General features: G+C 37.2%; 1 protein-coding gene across 18 annotated transcripts in view; it reads left to right on the top strand.

Moving 5' to 3' along the window:
* NRXN1 (neurexin 1) overlaps positions 1 to 20,487 on the top strand; it is a 1,235,746-nt gene that overhangs the window by 122,173 nt on the left and 1,093,086 nt on the right. For 9 of the 18 annotated variants that reach the window (XM_023557243.2, XM_003417609.4, XM_064277104.1 and 6 more), the window contains 3 exons: positions 3,627 to 3,644; positions 7,416 to 7,445; positions 8,219 to 8,230. The exons of 4 other annotated variants lie outside the window; for them this stretch is intronic. In XM_023557243.2, coding sequence (XP_023413011.2) covers positions 3,627 to 3,644; positions 7,416 to 7,445; positions 8,219 to 8,230 — 60 coding nt within the window. The remainder of the gene's footprint in view (positions 1 to 3,626; positions 3,645 to 7,415; positions 7,446 to 8,218; positions 8,231 to 20,487) is intronic. 5 more of the 18 variants (XM_023557240.2, XM_064277106.1, XM_023557238.2 and 2 more) reach the window with 4 other exon arrangements.

Genomic DNA, 20,487 nt, shown 5'->3' on the forward strand with positions numbered 1-20,487 from the left:
TAGTCTGTGGCTTCCTCTCATGCCAACACCCAGTTGTCACTCATAACATGGCTATGTTCTGCTGCTAATCCCCGTCTTTGTGAGGGAAGCACGTCCTATTTGAAAGAAAAAGAAAATTTAAAGTATCTTTTCATGGCTTTGTATTTATTATTTTCACAATCAAAAGAGAACAGAAGTGTGAGATTTTGTAAGTGTCATGGTCGTCATAGTTAATTGCTAAGAGGCCCACTTGATATGCACAGCAAGGATCAGGTCAGCAGAGTTAAGACGCCAAACTTTAGCACCTCCCTTTGTTGCTGCTCAAAACCAAAAGAGATTTGATTGTATAATAATCTGAAAAGAGAAAGCAAAAGTTGATGTTATGAGAAAAACCATTCTTTTCTAAATTGATGTATATTATTTGGCCCAAAAACAAAATAGAAATGAAGGAAGAAACGAAACATACCTGGAGAATGGTGGTAAATACTAGAGCTGCCTTCCATCCATTATAACGATATGCAAACTTTGGTATAGTGGAGCGAGTAGAACTGCCCCATAGGGTTTCCAAGGAGCACCTGGTGAATTCAAACTGCCGACCTTTGGGGTAGCAGCCAAACTCTTAACCACTACGCCACCAAGGTTTCCATCTTTAGGAAGCAAGTTTAAATTATCTAAAGCCATCAAATGGATACCAAAGGGATAGAATGGAATGAAATTAAGAGAAACAGTTTGTCCTACAGTTGAATCTGGAAATGTAAATAAAGCTCAGGGAAAGGCTGTTCCAAGTCAGTTTTCTTCTTTTTATTTGTATGTGTTTTATAGGAGTTGATGTATTATCTTTCCTTTTACTCTAGTACTTTGATTTAAAAAAAATTTTTTTTTTTAAATCTATGTCTTCTGAGACATACCATTTTTCTGAACTTGATCAAATCAAGATTTGCTTACACATTGGGCATAGATTCGCATGCATCAAGTCCCACTAGTTATAGCTTGTTCCCTTTATGAGCGAGAACCCTGAAAAATTCTTGATGGCAGAGCAGGATCATGGCACCATTTGTGGCTCTGTGCCTTAGTAAACAACATAAAATGCACTCACCTTCAGGGGACTGAATCGATGACTTTATTAGAGTGATTAAGCTCTAGTGGCCCAGTGGTTAAATGGATATAGCTGCTAACAAAAAGGTCGGTGGTTCCAATCCACCATCTGCTCCTTGGAAACCCGGTGGGGCAGTTCTACTTTGTCCTGTAGGGTTGCTATGAGTCAGAACTGACTTGGCAGCAATGGGTTTGCTTTTTTTTTGGTATTTAACACATTTTAAAAATTGAGGTAGAGCCTGAGCTTGTTTTATTTTGTCGGATTTTTCTTTTGTTTTTTTTTCATTAGACCTTTTATGCAGTACTTTTACCAAAACTTCTTACTACAGCTGTGCTACTCAACTATTTTTGCCAGTCTTTTGATTAAAGGTATTAAATAGTGCCATAGTAATTGGCAAACAGTTTCAGCACTTGACTGTCCTCTAAATTTCCTGATTTTTTTGGTTTACTTTATAAATTAAATAGTAGTAAACATAAATATCTTAAATATATATAGTTTTCAAAAACAGCTAATATAAAACCAAACTATATCTTCAACATTAATATTACCTAGATCTTTATAGGATTTCCAACACAAAGCATTAAAGCAGAATTTCAAGATTTGTGTTTATGTCATGTCTAAAGTGACCACTGAAAAGTTACAAATTCAGTCTAATTCTTTAAAACAAAAACAAAACCAGCACCACATACCAAATATTTAATTCAGTTGTTCATTTTTCTTTTCAAAATAAACTCTGACAAACCAAGTATCGTGTGAAGATGGTATTGCCCACATCTGTCCATTAGCTATTTTCTATTATGTGTTAACATGACATTAGTGTGTCTGTGTTGATATTTCAGTATCCAATTAACATATTTTAGATAAAATTGATGATTTTTTATTAATTAATAGCTTTAATATTAAAAAAGGCATTTGTTGAGCCTAATGAAATGGTGCATTTATAGTTGTTTAGTTGTTTTTGCTCTCAAGTTTCTGAACTCACTGTTCTTTTGGTCTTTATAAACATTGATTGAATGACCACTTTAAGAAGTGCAGTTAATTAATTAAAATATAAATGTAAGACTAGAAATGCCAGCATGGACATACTTTACTATTGAAAAAATATTTGATGAGTGCTGAAATCTTTCCATTGACCCTTTCATTTCTAATCTGGCTGTCAAGTCTTGTGCCTCAAGTAGCAAATGAGTTATTACGCAGGTACTCATGTTATAGCTAAAGGAGCCCTGGTGGTGCAGTGGTTAAATGCTTGGCTGCTAGCCAAAAGGTCAGCAATTTGAACCCACCAGCCACTCCATAGAAGAAAGACGTGGCAGTCTGCTTCCATAAAGATTATAGCCTAGGAAATACTATGAGACAGTTCTACTTTGTCCTATAGGGTCGGTATGAGTCGGAATCAACTCAACAGTGATGTATTAATGTCGTAGCTTACCATGCATTTACACACCCCCACACACATATATCCATATGTATGTACACTTAAGTATAAAAAACCAAAAAAGCCAAACCTGTTGCCGTCGAGTCGATTCCAACTCATAGCGACCCTGTAGGACAGAGCTGAACTGTCCCCCATAGAGTTTCCAAGGAGCGCCTGGTGGATTCAAACTGCCGACCTTTTGGTTAGCAGCTATAGCACTTAACCACTACGCCACCAGGGTTTCCATACTTAAGTATAAAAAAAAAAAAAGTATATGCAAATATACTTAAATATCTGAAAATGTTACCTAATATATGAAAATAATCTGTCATCCTTTGTGATAAAATATGAACACCCTACAAATAAATGGAAACCCTGGTGGCGTAGTGGTTAAGTGCTACGGCTGCTAACCAAAGGGTTGGCAGTTTGAATCCGCCAGGCACTCCTTGGAAAATCTGTGGGGCAGTTCTACTCTGTCCTATAGGGTTGCTGTGAGTCGGAATCGACTCGACAGCGCTGGGTTTGTTTTTTTTTTGGTTACAAATAAATAAAATAATTTGTCAACTTTAGCTGCATATGTTTTATGTTTATGCTGTGCTGCTTCGAGGAAAGCAATTGAGGTATTAGAAATAGTAAAAGGCCACCATGGTAAATGGGTAACATGTTTGGTAGACCTGGAGTTACCTTCAGCTGAAATTTTGCTATTTTAAATGACTTTTTTTTTTTTAATAGCATCCAAGTCCAAATTAGAATACAGAACTGAAACCTTATAGAATTGTAAATAAATAATCAAATAAATACTGTAGCTTTAAAAATAAGTTACTAGAAAGGCCACACCAAAAACATGTAAGAAGAAGAATGGTTGCTTTACATATGGCCATGAAAGACGTTTTGAAAACTCTTTGCTGAGGACATGGCAGTATTCCTGCAATGTCTTCTCAGACCCTGTAAACGTTGCCAATGGGAGGGAATCTGCTTCCCTGTGGTTTTGTTTTTCCCTTTGAGCGATAGCGATGGAGAACTTGCATGATGTGTTTCATGCCTTGCATGAAGGAGACATGCAAAGGCAAGGTCCAGTCTGCATGCTGCTTAATGAATGTTTTTCCTTTTCTCTCCCTCCTTGTCATGTGCTTTCAGAAGACAACAATGTGGAAGGTGGGTGCTTTCTACCTTATTTTCCAACTCTCATTTGTTTTTTTCTCCTTAGTATTATTAATAGAGTACATCTCAAATTATGACGGTAAGTTGAACTTCTTTTGACATTTGTTGACTTTTGGATTGTGTATCACTTTTCATGTAGAACACACGCCCTCTCAATCCTGACAACATCAGGTGTGGGAAGCTCCTTCCACCTTAATGCCAAACCTTGATAGATGTCAGCATCTCACAGGAAACTTGGAATGCCTACTGCAGTGTTCTCTATGGAAAAATGATACAGTGCTGCTACTTTTATTTTAAGCGAGAAAGTATTTCTTTGCAGTTTCAGATCACAGTGCATGAGCCTTTCTTCATTTTTCTTTTCTTTTTTGATCTTTTCTGTTGGAAATGTTAGCATTATGTCATTTCACGCCCATTGGTTTAGTTTCAAATGATTTGATTTATGAAAAGAACACAGAAAAAAACAATGACTATAAGTAAAAGACATGAAATTAGGTTAATAAATAAGCCATAGGCCATTGGAAATGAAAGCCTACAGCATTTGGACATTGTTACTGGTAAGTAAATTCGTAATATTCTCTATCATGTTAAATAAAATCATAATATTTAATTCAAGTTTTTCTAAGATTGTCTCTATCAGGGAATTTTGATAAAGTTATATACTTTTTCCTGTAGAATCTAACACGCTGAAAATGTATTTCAGCATTCTTATTTTTAAAGAATTTAAATGCATTAGTTAATGTGCTGCCAACTAAATCTTTAAAAGATAAAAATGCAAAAAGAAGTAGGCGTGGCAAAGAACTGTGAAAGAGAACGTGATGTTCTCTCAACTTACATAATCATAGCATTAACAGTTCTTGCATAAACAATGTACTAACATTTATATGTCAGAGGAAGGCATTTAACATATTTTATTTTGCTGCAATATTTTGAAATACAGCCATTCTGTAAAAATATGTATATCCCCACTCCTCGCTTATCAACGTGCTTAAGTTCCAAAGACCAGGTTGTTATGTGAAAATTGACATTATGCAGAAATAGAGGATGCCCACATCAGATCACAAAATGGAGGATGACTACATCATTACATAACTGCCATACCATTGAGAATCATGGCTCAGCCAAGTCAACACATAACCTTAACCATCAGCCAGCATTACTCTTGCCTGGCCCTTCAGTGTCCGTTACTGCCAGACGTACGTTGTGCAAAATAGTCGATTAGTGGATTTTTTTACTAATGTCATAAATGCAAAATGCTGGATAATGAGATAGTCAATAAGTGAAGCATAGGCGTATTTCTACAGAGCAAAGATTTCTTAACAAAATCCTCATCCAAACTTACAGATAAATAATCATTATTACAGTTACCAAGATTTTATATCCCCCCAAAAAGAATACTTCATGGTAACACAGAACTGACCAATAGTGGGTTCAGCATCATATATGTGATTCTTTCACAGGCAACATTATAATTGCTTAGGTCTAGAATATTTCTGTTCCATTATTTAAGTAAAACAGACGAAAACTTCAAAAGAAGTCATAACTGACAATGTTTTACAGGTGTGGCCTCCATATATGACATCTATTTTCCTCTACTATATTTATAAAAATAAAGATCTACTTCTTTTGTATTTCTTTAACCAACCTGTAAAATATTCCATGTTTTTTGTTCTTTTCTTTTTAAATATGACTGCATTCCAAGGGGCTTTAAAATCAGCCTAATAAGCATGAACGCTTCTCTCTTCTTCTCTCACAAACACTCGTCCCATGCAAATGTTTGATATATTTTCAGAATGTAAGCCCATACGCTATTATAACACAGTTTATTCAATCATAATTTTAGCATTCTTATTTATAATGTGGCTTTGACCACATAGTGGAGCCCCTTCAGTGGAGAAAGTCTAACATGAGGAATGTGAATACTTTTAGGATTTAACAATATTGTCCTTATCAATGTGGCATTGAAAGCTATTAAACCAAAAAAAGAAACCAAATTCATTGCCATTGAGTTGATTACAACTCATGGTGATCCCACACGTGTCAGAGTATAACTGAGCTCCAAAGGGTTTTTAATGGCTGTGATCTTTTAGAAGTAAATTGCCAGGAATTTCGTCTCAGGCATCTTTGTGTGGTTTCAAAATGCCAACCTGTTGGTTGGCAGATGAGTGCTGACCACCCCCAGGATGCCCTTAAAACTTTAATATGTGTCTAATATATTTTCTAAAAGTTAATCTTATACAGCGCTAATTGCCTGATTTATTCTACTAGCGTGTTATAAACTGTCGTTAGGAAAAATGCATAGTAGTTTTAAAATGGAAAGTAAAGAAAAATTGTATAACCTGAACAAAAACAACAAAAAAACACTATTTCTCAGCATATAAAACATCATCAATCATCAACAGTTTGTTCATAAACTTTTTAATCTCCCTATGTATTTTTTGTTGTTGTTAAAATTACCCAGAAAATACAAAGAGATGCTACATTACAGGAGACATTAAAATATTAGGTTAAGTAATTTTAAGTTATATTGTGATTATATGATGTTTTGTAACCATATGTGCCTCGCGGGAACATTTGAATAACCCTAAAATTTTAAGACGATAACAGATTATTTCAGTACGGATACAACTAATGTATAATGTTGTGTAGCTCAAAATAAATCTATTTGAAATAACACTGGAAAATGAAAATATGAATTTTATTAAAATTGATATATGAGTACTATAGTGCTCTAATCTTTTCCCATACTCTTGAAATATTTGTGGATTGAGGAATAGATTTATTTCTAAAATTTAGAATAAACAACTAGGAATCCTGCCTGTCAGTAAAAAACAGCTTCTCGGACAGTGAAAGAACTTTTGAAAAGAACGTTAGCAATGTTGTTCAGGAAAGAAATGATCTTCAGTGGGAAGTTAATTGTCAAACAAGAGATAATAAATGATTTAAATAAACAAAGGGAATTTTTAATATTCTTTCTAGAAAACTTCCTTAATGAAATCATATCTGAAATATATTCCTCTAATATGTACAATTACTTATACTAACTCATAGCTCAACACGTGAGTAATGTTTACATAAAATGCTAACTATGTTCTCCACAGAAAATTACTTGAGCCTATTTAAAGCAGATCCATTGTTTCTTAAAAACCCTGTAATAAATTACTCTGTAGTAAATTCTAACTGTAAAAATGCATGTCTAATGATTTTTTTTTTTTCCCCCATTCTTGCTACATGTCAGGCAAGGAGACATTTCTGCATTATCATTTCAGTGTGACTAAGGATTTTTTTTTTAATTATTATTTAATTATGAAACTGCTTATTTTTTGAGGAGGGGAAAAAGATCAGACCCAGCCCATGTTTCAGGTATTCCTTTGGGTTTTGAAAAACATAATTTTACCACTGAAGAATGACTATCCCTGTGGGGGCAGAGTGAGAAAAAAAAAAAAAAAAAAACAGTGTCATCAAAGGGCACGAAGGGCAGACGCAATATTGAAGGGATTGGTTGGACTTTAAGTCATGCTCTTAAGCTCTTGATCTTTCCGACTAGTAATACGTAGAAGAAATACACAGTACAGCATATCCCAGTGTTTTAATTGCCCCAGAGCATTCCAACCAGGGGTTCAAAGAATGCTTTTGATTTGCCTCCGTGTTACAGACATGTCTCATAGGAAACAAGATGTCTGTCACTGAACATTTTTGTCATCGTGACAATCCTGTCTTCCCCTGCTCCCTTGTTTATTGCTGACTGTGCTCTTGTTTTCCTTCAAGGTCTGGCGCACCTGATGATGGGCGACCAAGGTATGGGCTCTGTTCCTTTTCCACTCTGCTTTCAGTGTTTTCTTGTTCTGTAGCTGCTTTCCCACCATCACTGCAAAGGATGGGCGAATGCTTGCAAATTATCTGGCTGCAAATTAAATACATAATTTTTGTTCACATTTTTTTTTCCATGTGTTTTTCTCCCCTTGATTTCTTGGTTTGATTTTGGTTCGCTCCTTCAACTTTTATGTTTCTTCATCCCTTGCACTATAATATCTGCAAATAAATGAGACATAGAAATTGTGAATGAAAATTTCCTTGCATTTATCAGCATATTAAGTAAGGGTGGTTAGAGGAAAGAAAAACATGAGCTATCAGAAGTTACTATCTGAAAGAAGATCCTCAGTTTAACCTACTGTATCCACAAGAGTCCATTTCTCATCCATGCATGGCAGTTTGGGAACATGCAGACATCACTGGCTTCTGGCTTCTAGAATGCTGAATATACTATTGGACAGAATCGGTACTTTTTCTACCTTCGGTCACTGTGTATCTCCCTTTTGTATAATCTTTCCAAGTGAGCATGGGCCTTCCAATTTCCTTGCATGTACTTGCCTTTAAAAAGGCAGAATTCTCAACCTGAACGGATTGCATCTGCATTTGTCTTCAAATCCCTATTGGTACTTCTTCTCCTGTTTACTTTTCAGATAGTAGTGCATTTACATGTATTCATAATTCTTATTGTTGTTTCTCTCCTCTCTATTTTCTTTCTCTGGAAATCCTTTCTTCATGGAACCATTTCATCAAACCCATAGGTAAAAGTAAAGGTATTACATTATTTTACTTTTTCTGTATAAATTACAGTGTGTCTAAGTAATACAAATATATTTAGACCTTTTGGCATTGGTAATGGGCACTGGGAGGTAGGTATGTGTGTTAATGAATATTTTATGTATTTAAGGTAAGAAAAATCCATCAAAATGTTTCACTGCTTTTTTGCTCTTTCGAGCGTGTTTTTAATGTCAGCTGCTTGCATAATTAGCATATTTAGAACTAAGCTACAGGTTTGGGTGTTAGTTTTTGCAGGATCAGTTAATAGCAGTTAAATGATGGGTGTAGTCACCATAAACATATCATCCTTGAACATTCAGCCCTGGAGCACACCTGACCCAGCCATTCCGCATTGAGATGTAAGTCTAAGCATGTGTAGTATTGAAATGGTCCTGCTGTGGGTTCATCATCTGTTGTCTGCTCAATGTCATGCACACACCTTAGCTCCATGATAACCTGAAAAGGCACTTTGGTGTAGGAGCCAGGAAGGCCTGTTCTGTTTTGTGCTCACTGACTTTGCTTTCAGAACATTACCAACCAGGTATACATTCCTGCATCGCTTGGTAAGTCAGGCATGTGTACTCTTTGACGGCTTTGATACAAATTCAGAAGCATGTTTAGTTTGTCATTCAGAACCATCCACAGTGAAAATGCAGTTGTGTTTAGTGTTTTCGTTGAAAGAAAGTAGACAGTATGCAGCTCTGATAAATATTTAGGATAGCCTTTATGTTAACCATCTTTAACTACATATTAGTGAATGTGCCCTAGGTCTGTAGCTTTTATGAGTATTTTTAAATGCAGGAATGTGTCTTATCCTTATCCTTGAATTCTCTGGATCTCTCTGATGCCCTGAACCTTAACCCTGGGAACTGAGACCAAAGCTCACGGTTCTGCTCCTTAATGTTTGTGTCATCTAGAAAGGAACCTTTTCTGCTTGAAAAAGCACCTGAACATCAGCCAGGCAATAAGTAAGAAAAGACATCAAAGTTTTAATTATACAAAACCGAGCTTCATAAACAAATGTTTAGATTCTTTGAGACAATCAAAGGAAAACCTATGCTACTGCAGTTGTGTTTTGGTCAACCATTTGCAATAATATAATTTAAAATTGTTTTAAGCTCTCTACAAACTACACAGATGACAGGGTTTGTATCAGATCTCTGAGAGATTTTGCGTACCATTTGGGGTGCTTTCTAAATACTTTTCCTTGAGTCCAAATTCCCATCCACAGTCCTCTCTTACATGTGGATTCCCCAACATGTTCTTTAGTACAGGACTCCAGAAGACTGTATTTGTAGTTTATTGTACTGAGCAAGTATATATGTCTATGTGTTCGTATATGTGCATGTATATATTTACATGAATGCATGTATGTACACAAACTGTATGTATATATACACACATATATATTCATAATTGTGTGAAAAAGTAATTTTATAATTATACAGTCATTTAACTCTACATCTGGAATAGCTCATGTTTATATTCAGTTGGTATTTATCTTGGTGTAATTAATGTAAATGTCACTTAACTTCATTCAGGTTTTTTATGTCAGTCTTAAATGTTTTCTGTTGGTACGTGTGTCAAACATATTTTTTGCTTAGATTTTCATCAGAATTTTTTTTTTCCCTCCATCAGCACAAAACCACAGAGGAGAGAATTTGATTTTTCCTCTACAGCCTTCTATGAATGGTACCAGAGTGCTCTTTCATGTTAAGTGAGGAAAGATCTTAAAATGAACTTGAATATTTTGCCACCTCGCAGTGGTGAGCTTTGTGTGTCGGTTAATTAGATGGACAGAAATGAGAAATGTGATTTGTTAGTCTTCTTTAATTAGCAAATCAGTTCAACAAATCTGCATTCTAGAGCAGAACAACAATTAGGACTATGATGAGGCACCCACAATCAAAGAGTGCTGATAGAGTGGGAGAACGGAAATGTGGACCAAAGTGAGATCAGAATTCAGGAAAGGTAAAGATAAGGTGAATAAGGGAGATATCCTTGCTTTGGAGTTGCCTGTTGGAGGAGTAAAGAGAGATCTAGAAATCTTCCTACATCAGGTTAAACCCTAGATGTGTGTGAAAGAAACCTGGCCAGGTTAAAACAATTGATTTGCACTGTAAACTCAGGCTTCACCTATCTTTACATCACAGTATAATCCTGGAGCTTTTTTTCTTGACACCACTTTTCTCTGAAGGAGTACTGAACTGAGGGACTCTGTAATGACCCTCTGTGGACTTGCATCTTGCTTTTCTGAATCTAGAAATGAAATTGGATTCAAGAGCATCACCACTTTGATTTCTTCTGTGTGATTTTTGTGATATTTTCTCAAGCTTTAAGCAACCAGTGATGGAGAAATACATTGTATTAAAAACAAACAACAACAACAGAAGCATGACACGTAGAGAGAACTTTTCTTTTGCTAACCCTCTCCCTCCTCCTACCCCACTCCTCTCTACAGCGATGAGCACTGGTATCACTTTGTGTAGCCATATAGGTTTGGTGTGGATCCTTCCACGCTTCCCAGTGTTTCAGGGTTTAGAAAACTGCAAAACCCTTTACCATTTGTGCAGGAAAATGCCAGCTAACTCAGTTGGAGACATATTAGGGCGCACCGCTGTGTGTTAGATACGGTGCCTGCAGAATCACGGGGAATGAAATGAAAGCTTTCTCATTTGCAACTTGTAAAAGTTGTTCTTTTTCAAAATTTATAGTCAATTATTCAGATTTGTTTTCATGTTTTCTGAGCAAGGATATGTTTCCTTTACCTGGATATGGTTAAGAATCAACTTTGTTCCTGAATTTTTAAATCTTTCTTTAAGACAGCTGAAGAGAGAGATTTTCCAGGGGCAGCCTTACATATGCTGGTGCCAGGTCTCTGGCTCCAAATGATCTTCGGGAAATTCTCTTTGCTTTCCTTTTTGGCTTGAAAATTGTCCATGATATTATTGTTAGGAGCATTCAGAAGCTAACTTAATTCGCCATTCTATCTAGAATTTAGGTTCATGTATTTGCCAGGGATTTTTGTTTTCTTTTTTTGTTTGTTTGATTTGTTTTGTTTTCTGTGTATGTTTAGCTGGTCATTTCATTCCAACAATTGATCGTTTTTTTTTTTTTTTTTTCCCTGTGGTTGTCTGAGAGATATGAACGACCATTTACATCAAGAAATGTCAAAGTAAGTTATATACGCAAACCCAGACATAAGGGCTGGTTAATAGGTAGGAGCCCCGATTGATAACTGCCAGTGAAATAAATGCTGGTGCTTTGGTTGCTGCGGACCTGTGTTTTTTTTTTTTTTTTTAAAAACTCGTCGTAATTATGATTATAAACTTATATGTATGGTTATATATTTAATGTTGACTTTTCCTACCAGAGTGTAAGCTCCATGAGAGCAGCAAGTTTGTCTTTTTTTCTTGACCATTGTTATTTTCAGGACATTTTTGTTACTGTATTTTGAATTTGCAATTTTTATGACTTAAGTATGCAAGTGTCCAAAAAAACAAAACAAAAAAAAACAAACCCGTTGCCACGGAGTTGTTTCCGACTCATAGCAGCCGACTCACAGCGACACTAGGAAAGAGTAGAACTGCCCCGTAGAGGTTCTAAGGAGCAGATAGTGGATTTGAATTGCTGTCCTTTTGGTTAGTGCCTAAGCTGTTAACCACTGCGTCACCAGGACGCCAAGTATGTGTATGTAAACCAAAACCAAACCCATTGCTGTCGAGTCTATTCCGACTCATAGTGACCCTATAGGACAGAGTAGAACTGCCCCATAAGGTTTCTAAGGAGCGGCTGGTGGATTTGAACTGTGGACCTTTTGGATAGCAGCCATAGCTCTTAACCACTGTGCCACCAAGGCTCTGTGCGTGGGGGAGGGGGGAGAGGGCAAATTCTATGAGAGCTATAGAGGAAGACATGGAGGGTTGGAGTGGATAGAGTAGAGGATGAAGAAGGAAGATAAATTTACTCAAATAACCAAAAAGAATTGTGGCAACAAATAAGTGGAATCCTCTGTCACTGTCTTTAAACTTTCTTTTGTCTCCTATCCTTCCTAATCCTTCCCAGTGCTGCCATATTTCTAGTGCGGCACCATTCCCAAATCACTCTAATACGACTTACCATATGCACAACAATGAGTCTACAAGGAGCTAAAGTAAACGGAGTTTTGCATTTAAGGTTATTCAAACATTTTAATATGATTCATTATCCCAGTGGCAAAAAATCAGATTTTTTTTTCTAACTTTCACTGTCCATGAGGTAAGAAGTTTGTGAGTTTTCCTAAAATTTGTATTTGATGTTATGACAGTTTATATGGGTTCCATGATTTCTTTTTTTTTTTTTTCTTTTCTTTTTTAACCTCGTAGTATTAAGTGTGATGTGCCGTAAGACCTGTGTTTAAATTGAGTTTGGGTTGTAAGCTCTCAGATAAACCAAAAATAAAAGGCTTGTCTTGTGAGTATATTTGATATTCTTTGCATTTGTAAACCTAACATCGTAAGTCAGCCCTCATCCAGGATTCAAGAGCATCATCCCTTTGATTTCTTCTGGGTTTGTTCGTACAGGAACTCCAAGTTACCAGAGGGCCAGAGTACTGGGAGCAGAACTGTAAAACATAGTTACACATCCAGAGATTGCACACACCTTGCTGTATTAATAAAAACTTAGCTCATAAATTAGGACAGTTTATAAGGAAAATAACATATTTTTTCCTCAAGACTAATTGGATTGATCCCTAAATATAGTTGTTTCCACTAAAACTAATTAATGAGAAAGATCCAGTATTATGTTTTTTGGAACTTTATCTGTAATGTCACACCACAACTATATTCTGTTTTGTTTTCTCTTAAAATAGATTTGATATGTATCAATATTTAGAGAAGGGTAAAGCATTTAGTATTTTTCTAAATGCATTTCCTTTTGTTTCCATGGTTTTCCTTACCGTCTCACAGCTCCTGTGCTGCTAGATGACTAATTTGTCAGTAGATACCTACCCTCCAGTCACCAGCATCATGGCGTGTCTGCATTTTAGAGTTTAAATATATTTTCCTGTGGTTTTGATGTAGAACTAATTTGATTTTGAAAACATCATATTTCCTTTTCTCCCTCCGTATGGATTCGTAAATCGTATTTCCTCGTCGAGCACCATATCCTGCATTGTTCAGAGCAGTTTGTGGATTTGAGATAATTTTGCTGTCTTGAAATGCCGATGTTTTTGTGTATAGGCAAACTAGGAAGTTACTTACTTTGGTAACTATCGTGACCTCTGCCGTTGTACTACTGGATGCTCCCAATACACAGTCACAGAGCTTGGAAAGACCCAAATTTCACCTTAGAAAATCAGACCTTAAATATCTACTTCATCATTATGATATACACAGAAGTTTATGGGAATATTTCAAATTCAGTATTATTTTGCGGTTGATCTTTATCCTAAATGTCCATCAATTCTGGGTACAACCAAGAAAAGTTACTTGAAGAGTATATATTTTTCTCTTACTGTGATTTTCTTGGCCTTGTTATTATATTCAGGAGCCCTAGTGGTGCAGTGATTAAGCCCTTGACTGCTAACCAAAAGTCCGGTAGTTTGAACCTCCCAGGGAGAAAGATGTGGCATTCTGCTTCCGTAAAGATTACAGGCTTGGAAACCTATGGGGCTGTTCTACTCTGTCCTGTAGGGTTGCTATGAGTTGGAAGCGACTCCACGGCAGTGGGTTTTGTTGTTGTTACATTTGGCACTAATACAAGCCTTAGCTCATTTGGACTTTTATGCTCTGGCTTTGTGATGAGAAGTTTGCCATGCCTCTGTATGTTCTGTAAACAGTGGTGGCTTGAAATAGACTTGAAATAAATTGATGTATCTTCAGAAAGGAGCACAGAAGGGACTCTATATTCTCAAAGTTTGAAAGTGAAGCAGTATAAATATAAATTTAGATGCTGGAGCCTTAGTGGCGCAGTGGTTAAGAGCTATGGCTGCTAACCAAAATGTTGGCAGTTCCAGTCCACCAGTTGCTCTTTGGAAACCCTGTGGGGCAGTCCTACTCTGTCCTATAGGGTTGCTATGAGTCAGAATGGATTTGGTGACAGTGGGTTTGGTTTTGATTTTTTTACTGAAATATATTGCAGAAAACAAAACTTGTAAATTACACTGGATTTGACAAAAGGACGATTCCTCCTCCAAAAGATGATTTTATCTTCTTAACTCAGAATATATTTTTTTAACCTGCATTTTTTTAAAAAAAATCAGCATCAGCGCTTTAGGTGGGTAAGTCTTGTTTTCCTAAATTATGTTGACCAGTAGTTTTAAGAAGTGATGTAATTTCCCAGAATGCTTATTAGTTCATATAGCAAAGAAATTTGAATCGTTAATTAGGATCATGGAATTTTGGAGCAGGGAAGAACATTCGAGGCTATCTAAAAATAAACTGCTGGCATTCTTTAAATTATATGACACAATAGGAGATGCCGCTTGTTGTGATAGACAAAACCTTGTGGAAACTTAGAACCAAAATAACTAATATAGAATAACCAACCTCAAGGCAATTTCAAAGATTTTCTTCCAATTAAATGCTAATAATCATGGAACAGGAGCTCATCTTCTTATACTTAAAAAATAAATTTAGATTTAGTGTGAAGAAAACCTATCAAAGAGTGTTGTCTAGGATACCATTGCTTCTTATTTGGAAGGTTTTTATTTAGGGGAGAAAAACTTTCCACCTCATAACTGAGAGCAGTATAGCATGGTGGGTAAAAGCCTGAATCACGAAGCCATTTGGTCTGGGTTCAGATCCTGTTTTTGCTCTTTATTGTCCTTGGGCAACAATTTAGCTTCATATATTTAAATGTTATCATCTGTAATATGGGGTAATAAAAATAGCCTCTTATTGAGGGTAGTGTTGACATGATAAACTGCAGAATTCCTTAGAAAAGAGTTCTTATTAATGGCAACGATTAAAAAAATATACTATTAGATTAAATGAATGTGTAAACTAATGATCTGTAATCTACAAAAGGTTTAATAAAAAAGGATTAATAACTTCCTCCCATTAATAACCCTATACTTATTGTAATGATTCTATGATTGAGGTTATAACTAACTGGACAGCAATGTCTGATGGCCCACACATGACAGAGAACATTTGTACCTTAAGCATTAAAGATGATTCTAGTTAACCAGAACTATTTAGATATCTCCATAATTTTTCTTTGCACTTCTGCATTTCTGTTGTGCACGATAATGAAGCTGAAATTGACTTGCATCAGCTTCGAACAGACCTAGGAGTTCATTGGCCCAGTGCTGCCTTTTAGATGCAAATTCACGGGGTGTAGAGGGCAGACAGGTCAATATTTTCTCATGGTGTGGAAGTACCATTCAGAGAAAACCTTCTCTGAATTGTTTTGCCCCACTGATGACTTCACAGGCGCTCTGGTGGTGCAGTGGTCAAGAACTCGGCTGCTGACCAGAGATCAGCAGTTCAGATCCACCAGCGGCTTCTTGGAAACCCTATGAGGCAGTTCTACTCTGTCTGTCCTCTAGGGTCGCTGTGGGTCGGAATCAACTCTGCAACTGGGGCGGGGGGGAATGACTTCACAGAATAATATCATTGTGACTGCTATTAACCACTTAGTCACTTTTAGAGCAAATTTTCAAGGAAAAAATAGGTACTCCTTATAGATAAATAACATATAATTAACCATGAGATACTTGGATAATTGGCTAATCCCGTCACATCCTCAAGATTTTGCTCACATTTCACCTTCTCAGTGAGGCTTATCCTGATCATTCTACTTAACGCTGCAATCTGCCTTTCTCCCTCCCTCCTATAACCTATCTGGTTTCTCTTAAAAGCATGCATCACCTTTTAACCATCATTTTTTTTATGTTTACTGTTTATTGTCTGTCTTCCTCCCATCAGATTATAAACTCTGTGAGGGCGGAGATCTCTATCCTGCTCTGATGTATCTCAAGGGCCCCAGGCTGGCGAAAATGAATACTAAGCAAACACTTGTTTAATGACTGACTGACCAATAAGTTAGCCCAAGTTTATACAGTTTCCTTTGAATATTATTTTTGCTTTGTAATAGTACATTTTATTTTCTGTTTTGCTTGAAGAGAAATCTTTCCGTGAAGGACAAACAAGTGAAATCAATAAATGCAGAAATTTTCTGGTTGAACTTGGAGTAAAGAGGGCTCAGACATGACACTCTTGATCTTTTTCCTTCCCTTTCTGATCCTAGTGGCCTTGGGGAATTCTGGAAGGTATTCAAAAACCACTCCTACAGACACTGATGGTCAGTATTTTCCTTGAAGCTTCCTTTAATATTCAGTCTTAAAGATCTATTCTTGAAGAGGAAAATAATTCATTTTTATATGTCTCTGTGTTTATAAGGAAACCCTGGTGGTGGAGTGGTTAAGTGCTACGGCTGCTAACCAAAGGGTCAGTGGTTCAAAGCCTCCAGGTGCTTCTTGGAAACTCTATGGGGCAGTTCTTCTCTGTCTTATAGGGTCGCTATGAGTCAGAATCAACTCGAGGGCACTGGGTTTTTTGGGTGTGTTTATAGGCAACAGGAAGAGGGTCCTTGGAAGTTTGGCTCCTAAATAGGATGATGCTTTGCGACTTCTTGAGGAACTTGCTTACCTTTTGCCCAATTGTGATGGAGGGAAAATTTGACAGGGTGAAATAGATCTCCTTGTACTTTATGTTCATGTAGCTTGTCTTGTGCTTCTTATATCAAGAAAAATAGGTTCATTCTTCTCAGATTCTCAAATTGTAGGTACACCTAAAGGGCCTTTTAGTTTTTCAGAATCCAAGAATAAATGTTCTTATAATCAACTAGACAATTAACAAGGAGTTCAGTTCTGCAGCCAACTGTCCTAAGCCTTGGAACCTGCATTGAAGAACTACAATGGCAGGAAATCTCTGAATTAAAAAGCAGTAATAAAGATAAAACTGTGGAGCCTACATTGAAGACCTGCAATGGTGGGATATTTCTGAATTAAGAGGCAATAATAAGTATAAACATATACATGTCTAAGGCCATATTTCACTTAAATTGAGAATCATTTTACTTGTCCTTTTGGAAAAAAAAAAGTTTCATTCAGTCTTAGTTATTATTACTGAAGTCACCAAGATTCTGCTTTATGTGGGATTGTGAGTTTTGTACACGGTGTAAAGCCACAGCATTTCAGCGTGGATTTTTCCAAGGTTATCGACTTTAGGAAACAGAAACTTGTGGATTACAACAGTTCACGTTTCTCAGGACCTGTCTTTACACATTGAAATTATGTCTGCTCATACAAAATGTGTATGCCACTGAATGTCGTTCTCCCATTTCTGCTTGGCTTATGTTTGCTTATGAATTGCCACGTAGGTATGACCACATGATGGCCCATCTGGAATAGTAGCAGCTGAAGTAGTCACCATTAATTGAAATAAATAAGGAAAAAGTCAACAACGTTACCAGAGCTGTGAGCTGAAAAAAACATTTTCTCTCATCTGGATAAAAGATTCATTACATCACCCAGCTATAGACTAGAAATTAGACTACTGAGACAGTGAGTGAATTAATTTAGGACATTAAAATGGCTCAGGGCTTTTAGGGGGCTTCTAGGCAATATTTCCTTTTTTGCCTGAATTTACCTGGCCAACTGACCCAGTTTTCCTCATTTCATATTTTGGACTTGGTGTTATAAAGTCAGACATTTGGAGAAAATTAAATTACTCCGTTCAAGGAAACAATCAAATTTAGAATGGATTAAAGTGCTGCCAGGGGGACGGAGATCCCTCAGTTGGCCAGCTGTGATTCTGGTCCTCAGGGAGATCCTAGTTCACAAGCTAATCCTAGGTTTGTGTAGACTGGTAGCAGCAGAGTCTGCCAGAAATCTGCCAAGGCTAGTGAACAGGCATCTTGGATGCTGTGCTGACCTGAAAGAATCATGGGATGGCTTATTGTGAGGTGTGACCAGTGGCCTTCTTTGTAGGAGGACTGGCCAAAGTTACGAGTCATTTAGTGCTCTGGAAAGAAAGAGAAAATGCATGATCCCAAAAGAGACCAGATCATGATCCGATAAATGCGGGGACAATTTGATTTGGCGTTGGTTCTCTCATTTCTGTTAAGGAGTCATGCGAATGATGAGGATCCCTGGTGGCGCAGTGCTTAAGAGCTCGCCTGCTAACCAAAAGGTTGGCATTTGACTCCACCAGCTGCTCCTTGGAAACCCAATGGGGCAGTTCTACTCCGTCTTGTAGGGTCAATATGAGTCGAAATCAACTCGTCAGCAGCGGGTTTGGTTTGGTGAATGACACATTAGGCAAAGTCACTGTATCTCCTTTCAGCTACTTCACATATGTCATGTCCTCTTTGGAGGGGGACCACTGTTTAAGCCAGGCTGCTCAAGTAGCCCGCTTCCCATTAGAACATCTGAACAAATTCTCAAACTCCAGTACAAACCTTGGATCTTAGTACCATTGTTCTGACCCAATGGTTTTCAAGTCTTGGTGGCCACCTTCCTTTCACCTGAGGCACATTTTAGAACACAGAAAATTTTAAGGACCACAACAGATGGTTTTACTCAGTAGGTCTAAGGGGGTCTGGAATACAGTGTTTTTCCCCCTCTCTTACCCTCGTAACTACTATACCCTCACCCCCTCGAAAGGTTTTTATACACATGCATTTTGGGAAGAGTGCTACCAACTCAGCTGATTAGCCTTTTCTCTCTCTGAGGTGATAATTTGCTATTCATGGTGAGGAAGTTTCGTGTTTTTTTCCCTTTACAGTGATATGTACAATTCATTAACTTGTCCCATAATGTTTTTGCTCCCTATATCTTGCTGTAAGAGAAGCTGGCCTTTTATGAATAGATGGAGAAAAGGGATGTGGTTACTCAATTGTCCTGATCCTTTATCCCAGAAACTAAACAATTGGTATTCATACTAGTAAAGGTATCCCTGGGTTCTTTCACATCTTTCCATAAAGGCCATTATAACTTCAATTATATAAAGTTTTGACTATGTGTTTAAAAAAAAACAAAACAAGAATCAAACTGAATGTGGTAGCTTTTAGACTTTTTATGAGATGCTCACCAATGGACATATTGTACTCAATTTTGGGGTTGCTGCCCATAACAGATAACAGTAAAAAGAGTGAGAGAAAAGGAAAGCTGACAGCAAATGCTGGGATCACATTTTAAAAAAATGCCATAAATATATCTCCATACAATGGAGAAAGTTGATTACGATGACTTTTTTTTTTTTTTTTTTTTTACTGGCGATTGTGAGGAAAGAGGCATTAAGTAGAAAAGAAACGTGGTTTTTGTAACGGTCATGCTTTAGGGATTGAAAATGTGACCCTTGGAGTCTGCTAAGAAGGAATAAACAATGTTCTTAGGACACATTTTAGAAACGACAGAGCCAGGCATGACGAATGCGTTATGTGGAGATATATTGTCAGATAGTTTAAAAAACCTACAGAAGGAAGTGGTTAAAAGAACGACAAGAATACAGTGAAAAGCAGAGCGAGGAGTGCTGAAGGTAAGACAGCTAAGCTCCTCCAGGGACAAGAGAAGAGACGACTGTGTAGGTACTGTGACGGCAAGGCGTTATTTATTTCCCCAGGTGGAAAAGAGATTGAAGAGTGATGATAATGGGCTGAGAGGGCAGCTCCAGAAGCTAGAGAAGCTCTGTACATAGATGGTTACATATTTCTTGACATCTGAAGGAGTACTAAAAAAGAATATCCTCACGAAAGATAAACTCTCAATGGCCCTGCCCTGTTGGCAGAAAAAATTAACATACAGCATTTGAAAGTGCAACATGGTTTTAACTAGTTTGCTGCTGTCCTTAGTTGCTCTGCAGTCAGTTCTGACTCATGCCCCCCCCCCCCACCGTGTACAATAGAAGGAAACACTGCCTGGTCTTGTGCCATCTTCATGATCATTGGTATGCTCAAGGCCATTGTTGTGATCACTGTGTATTTTGAGTGCCAGCCAACATAGGTGCTCATCTTACGGCTTATATTGGACAGTATTCTGTGCAAACCATCGATTTTCCATTGGCTGATATTGAGAAGTAGATCACCAGTCCTTTCTTCCTAGTCTGTCTTAATCGGGAAGCTCACTGAAACCAGTCCACCATGGATGACCCTGCTGGTATTTGAAGTACTGGTGGCATAGCTTCCAGCATCATAGCAACACACAAGCCACCACAGTACAATAAAATGGCAGGCAGGTGGTGGTTACCTGTCTGGAAGCAGGGAT

This window comes from Loxodonta africana, chromosome 26, assembly GCF_030014295.1.
Source record: "Loxodonta africana isolate mLoxAfr1 chromosome 26, mLoxAfr1.hap2, whole genome shotgun sequence".
Lineage (NCBI taxonomy): Eukaryota > Metazoa > Chordata > Mammalia > Proboscidea > Elephantidae > Loxodonta > Loxodonta africana.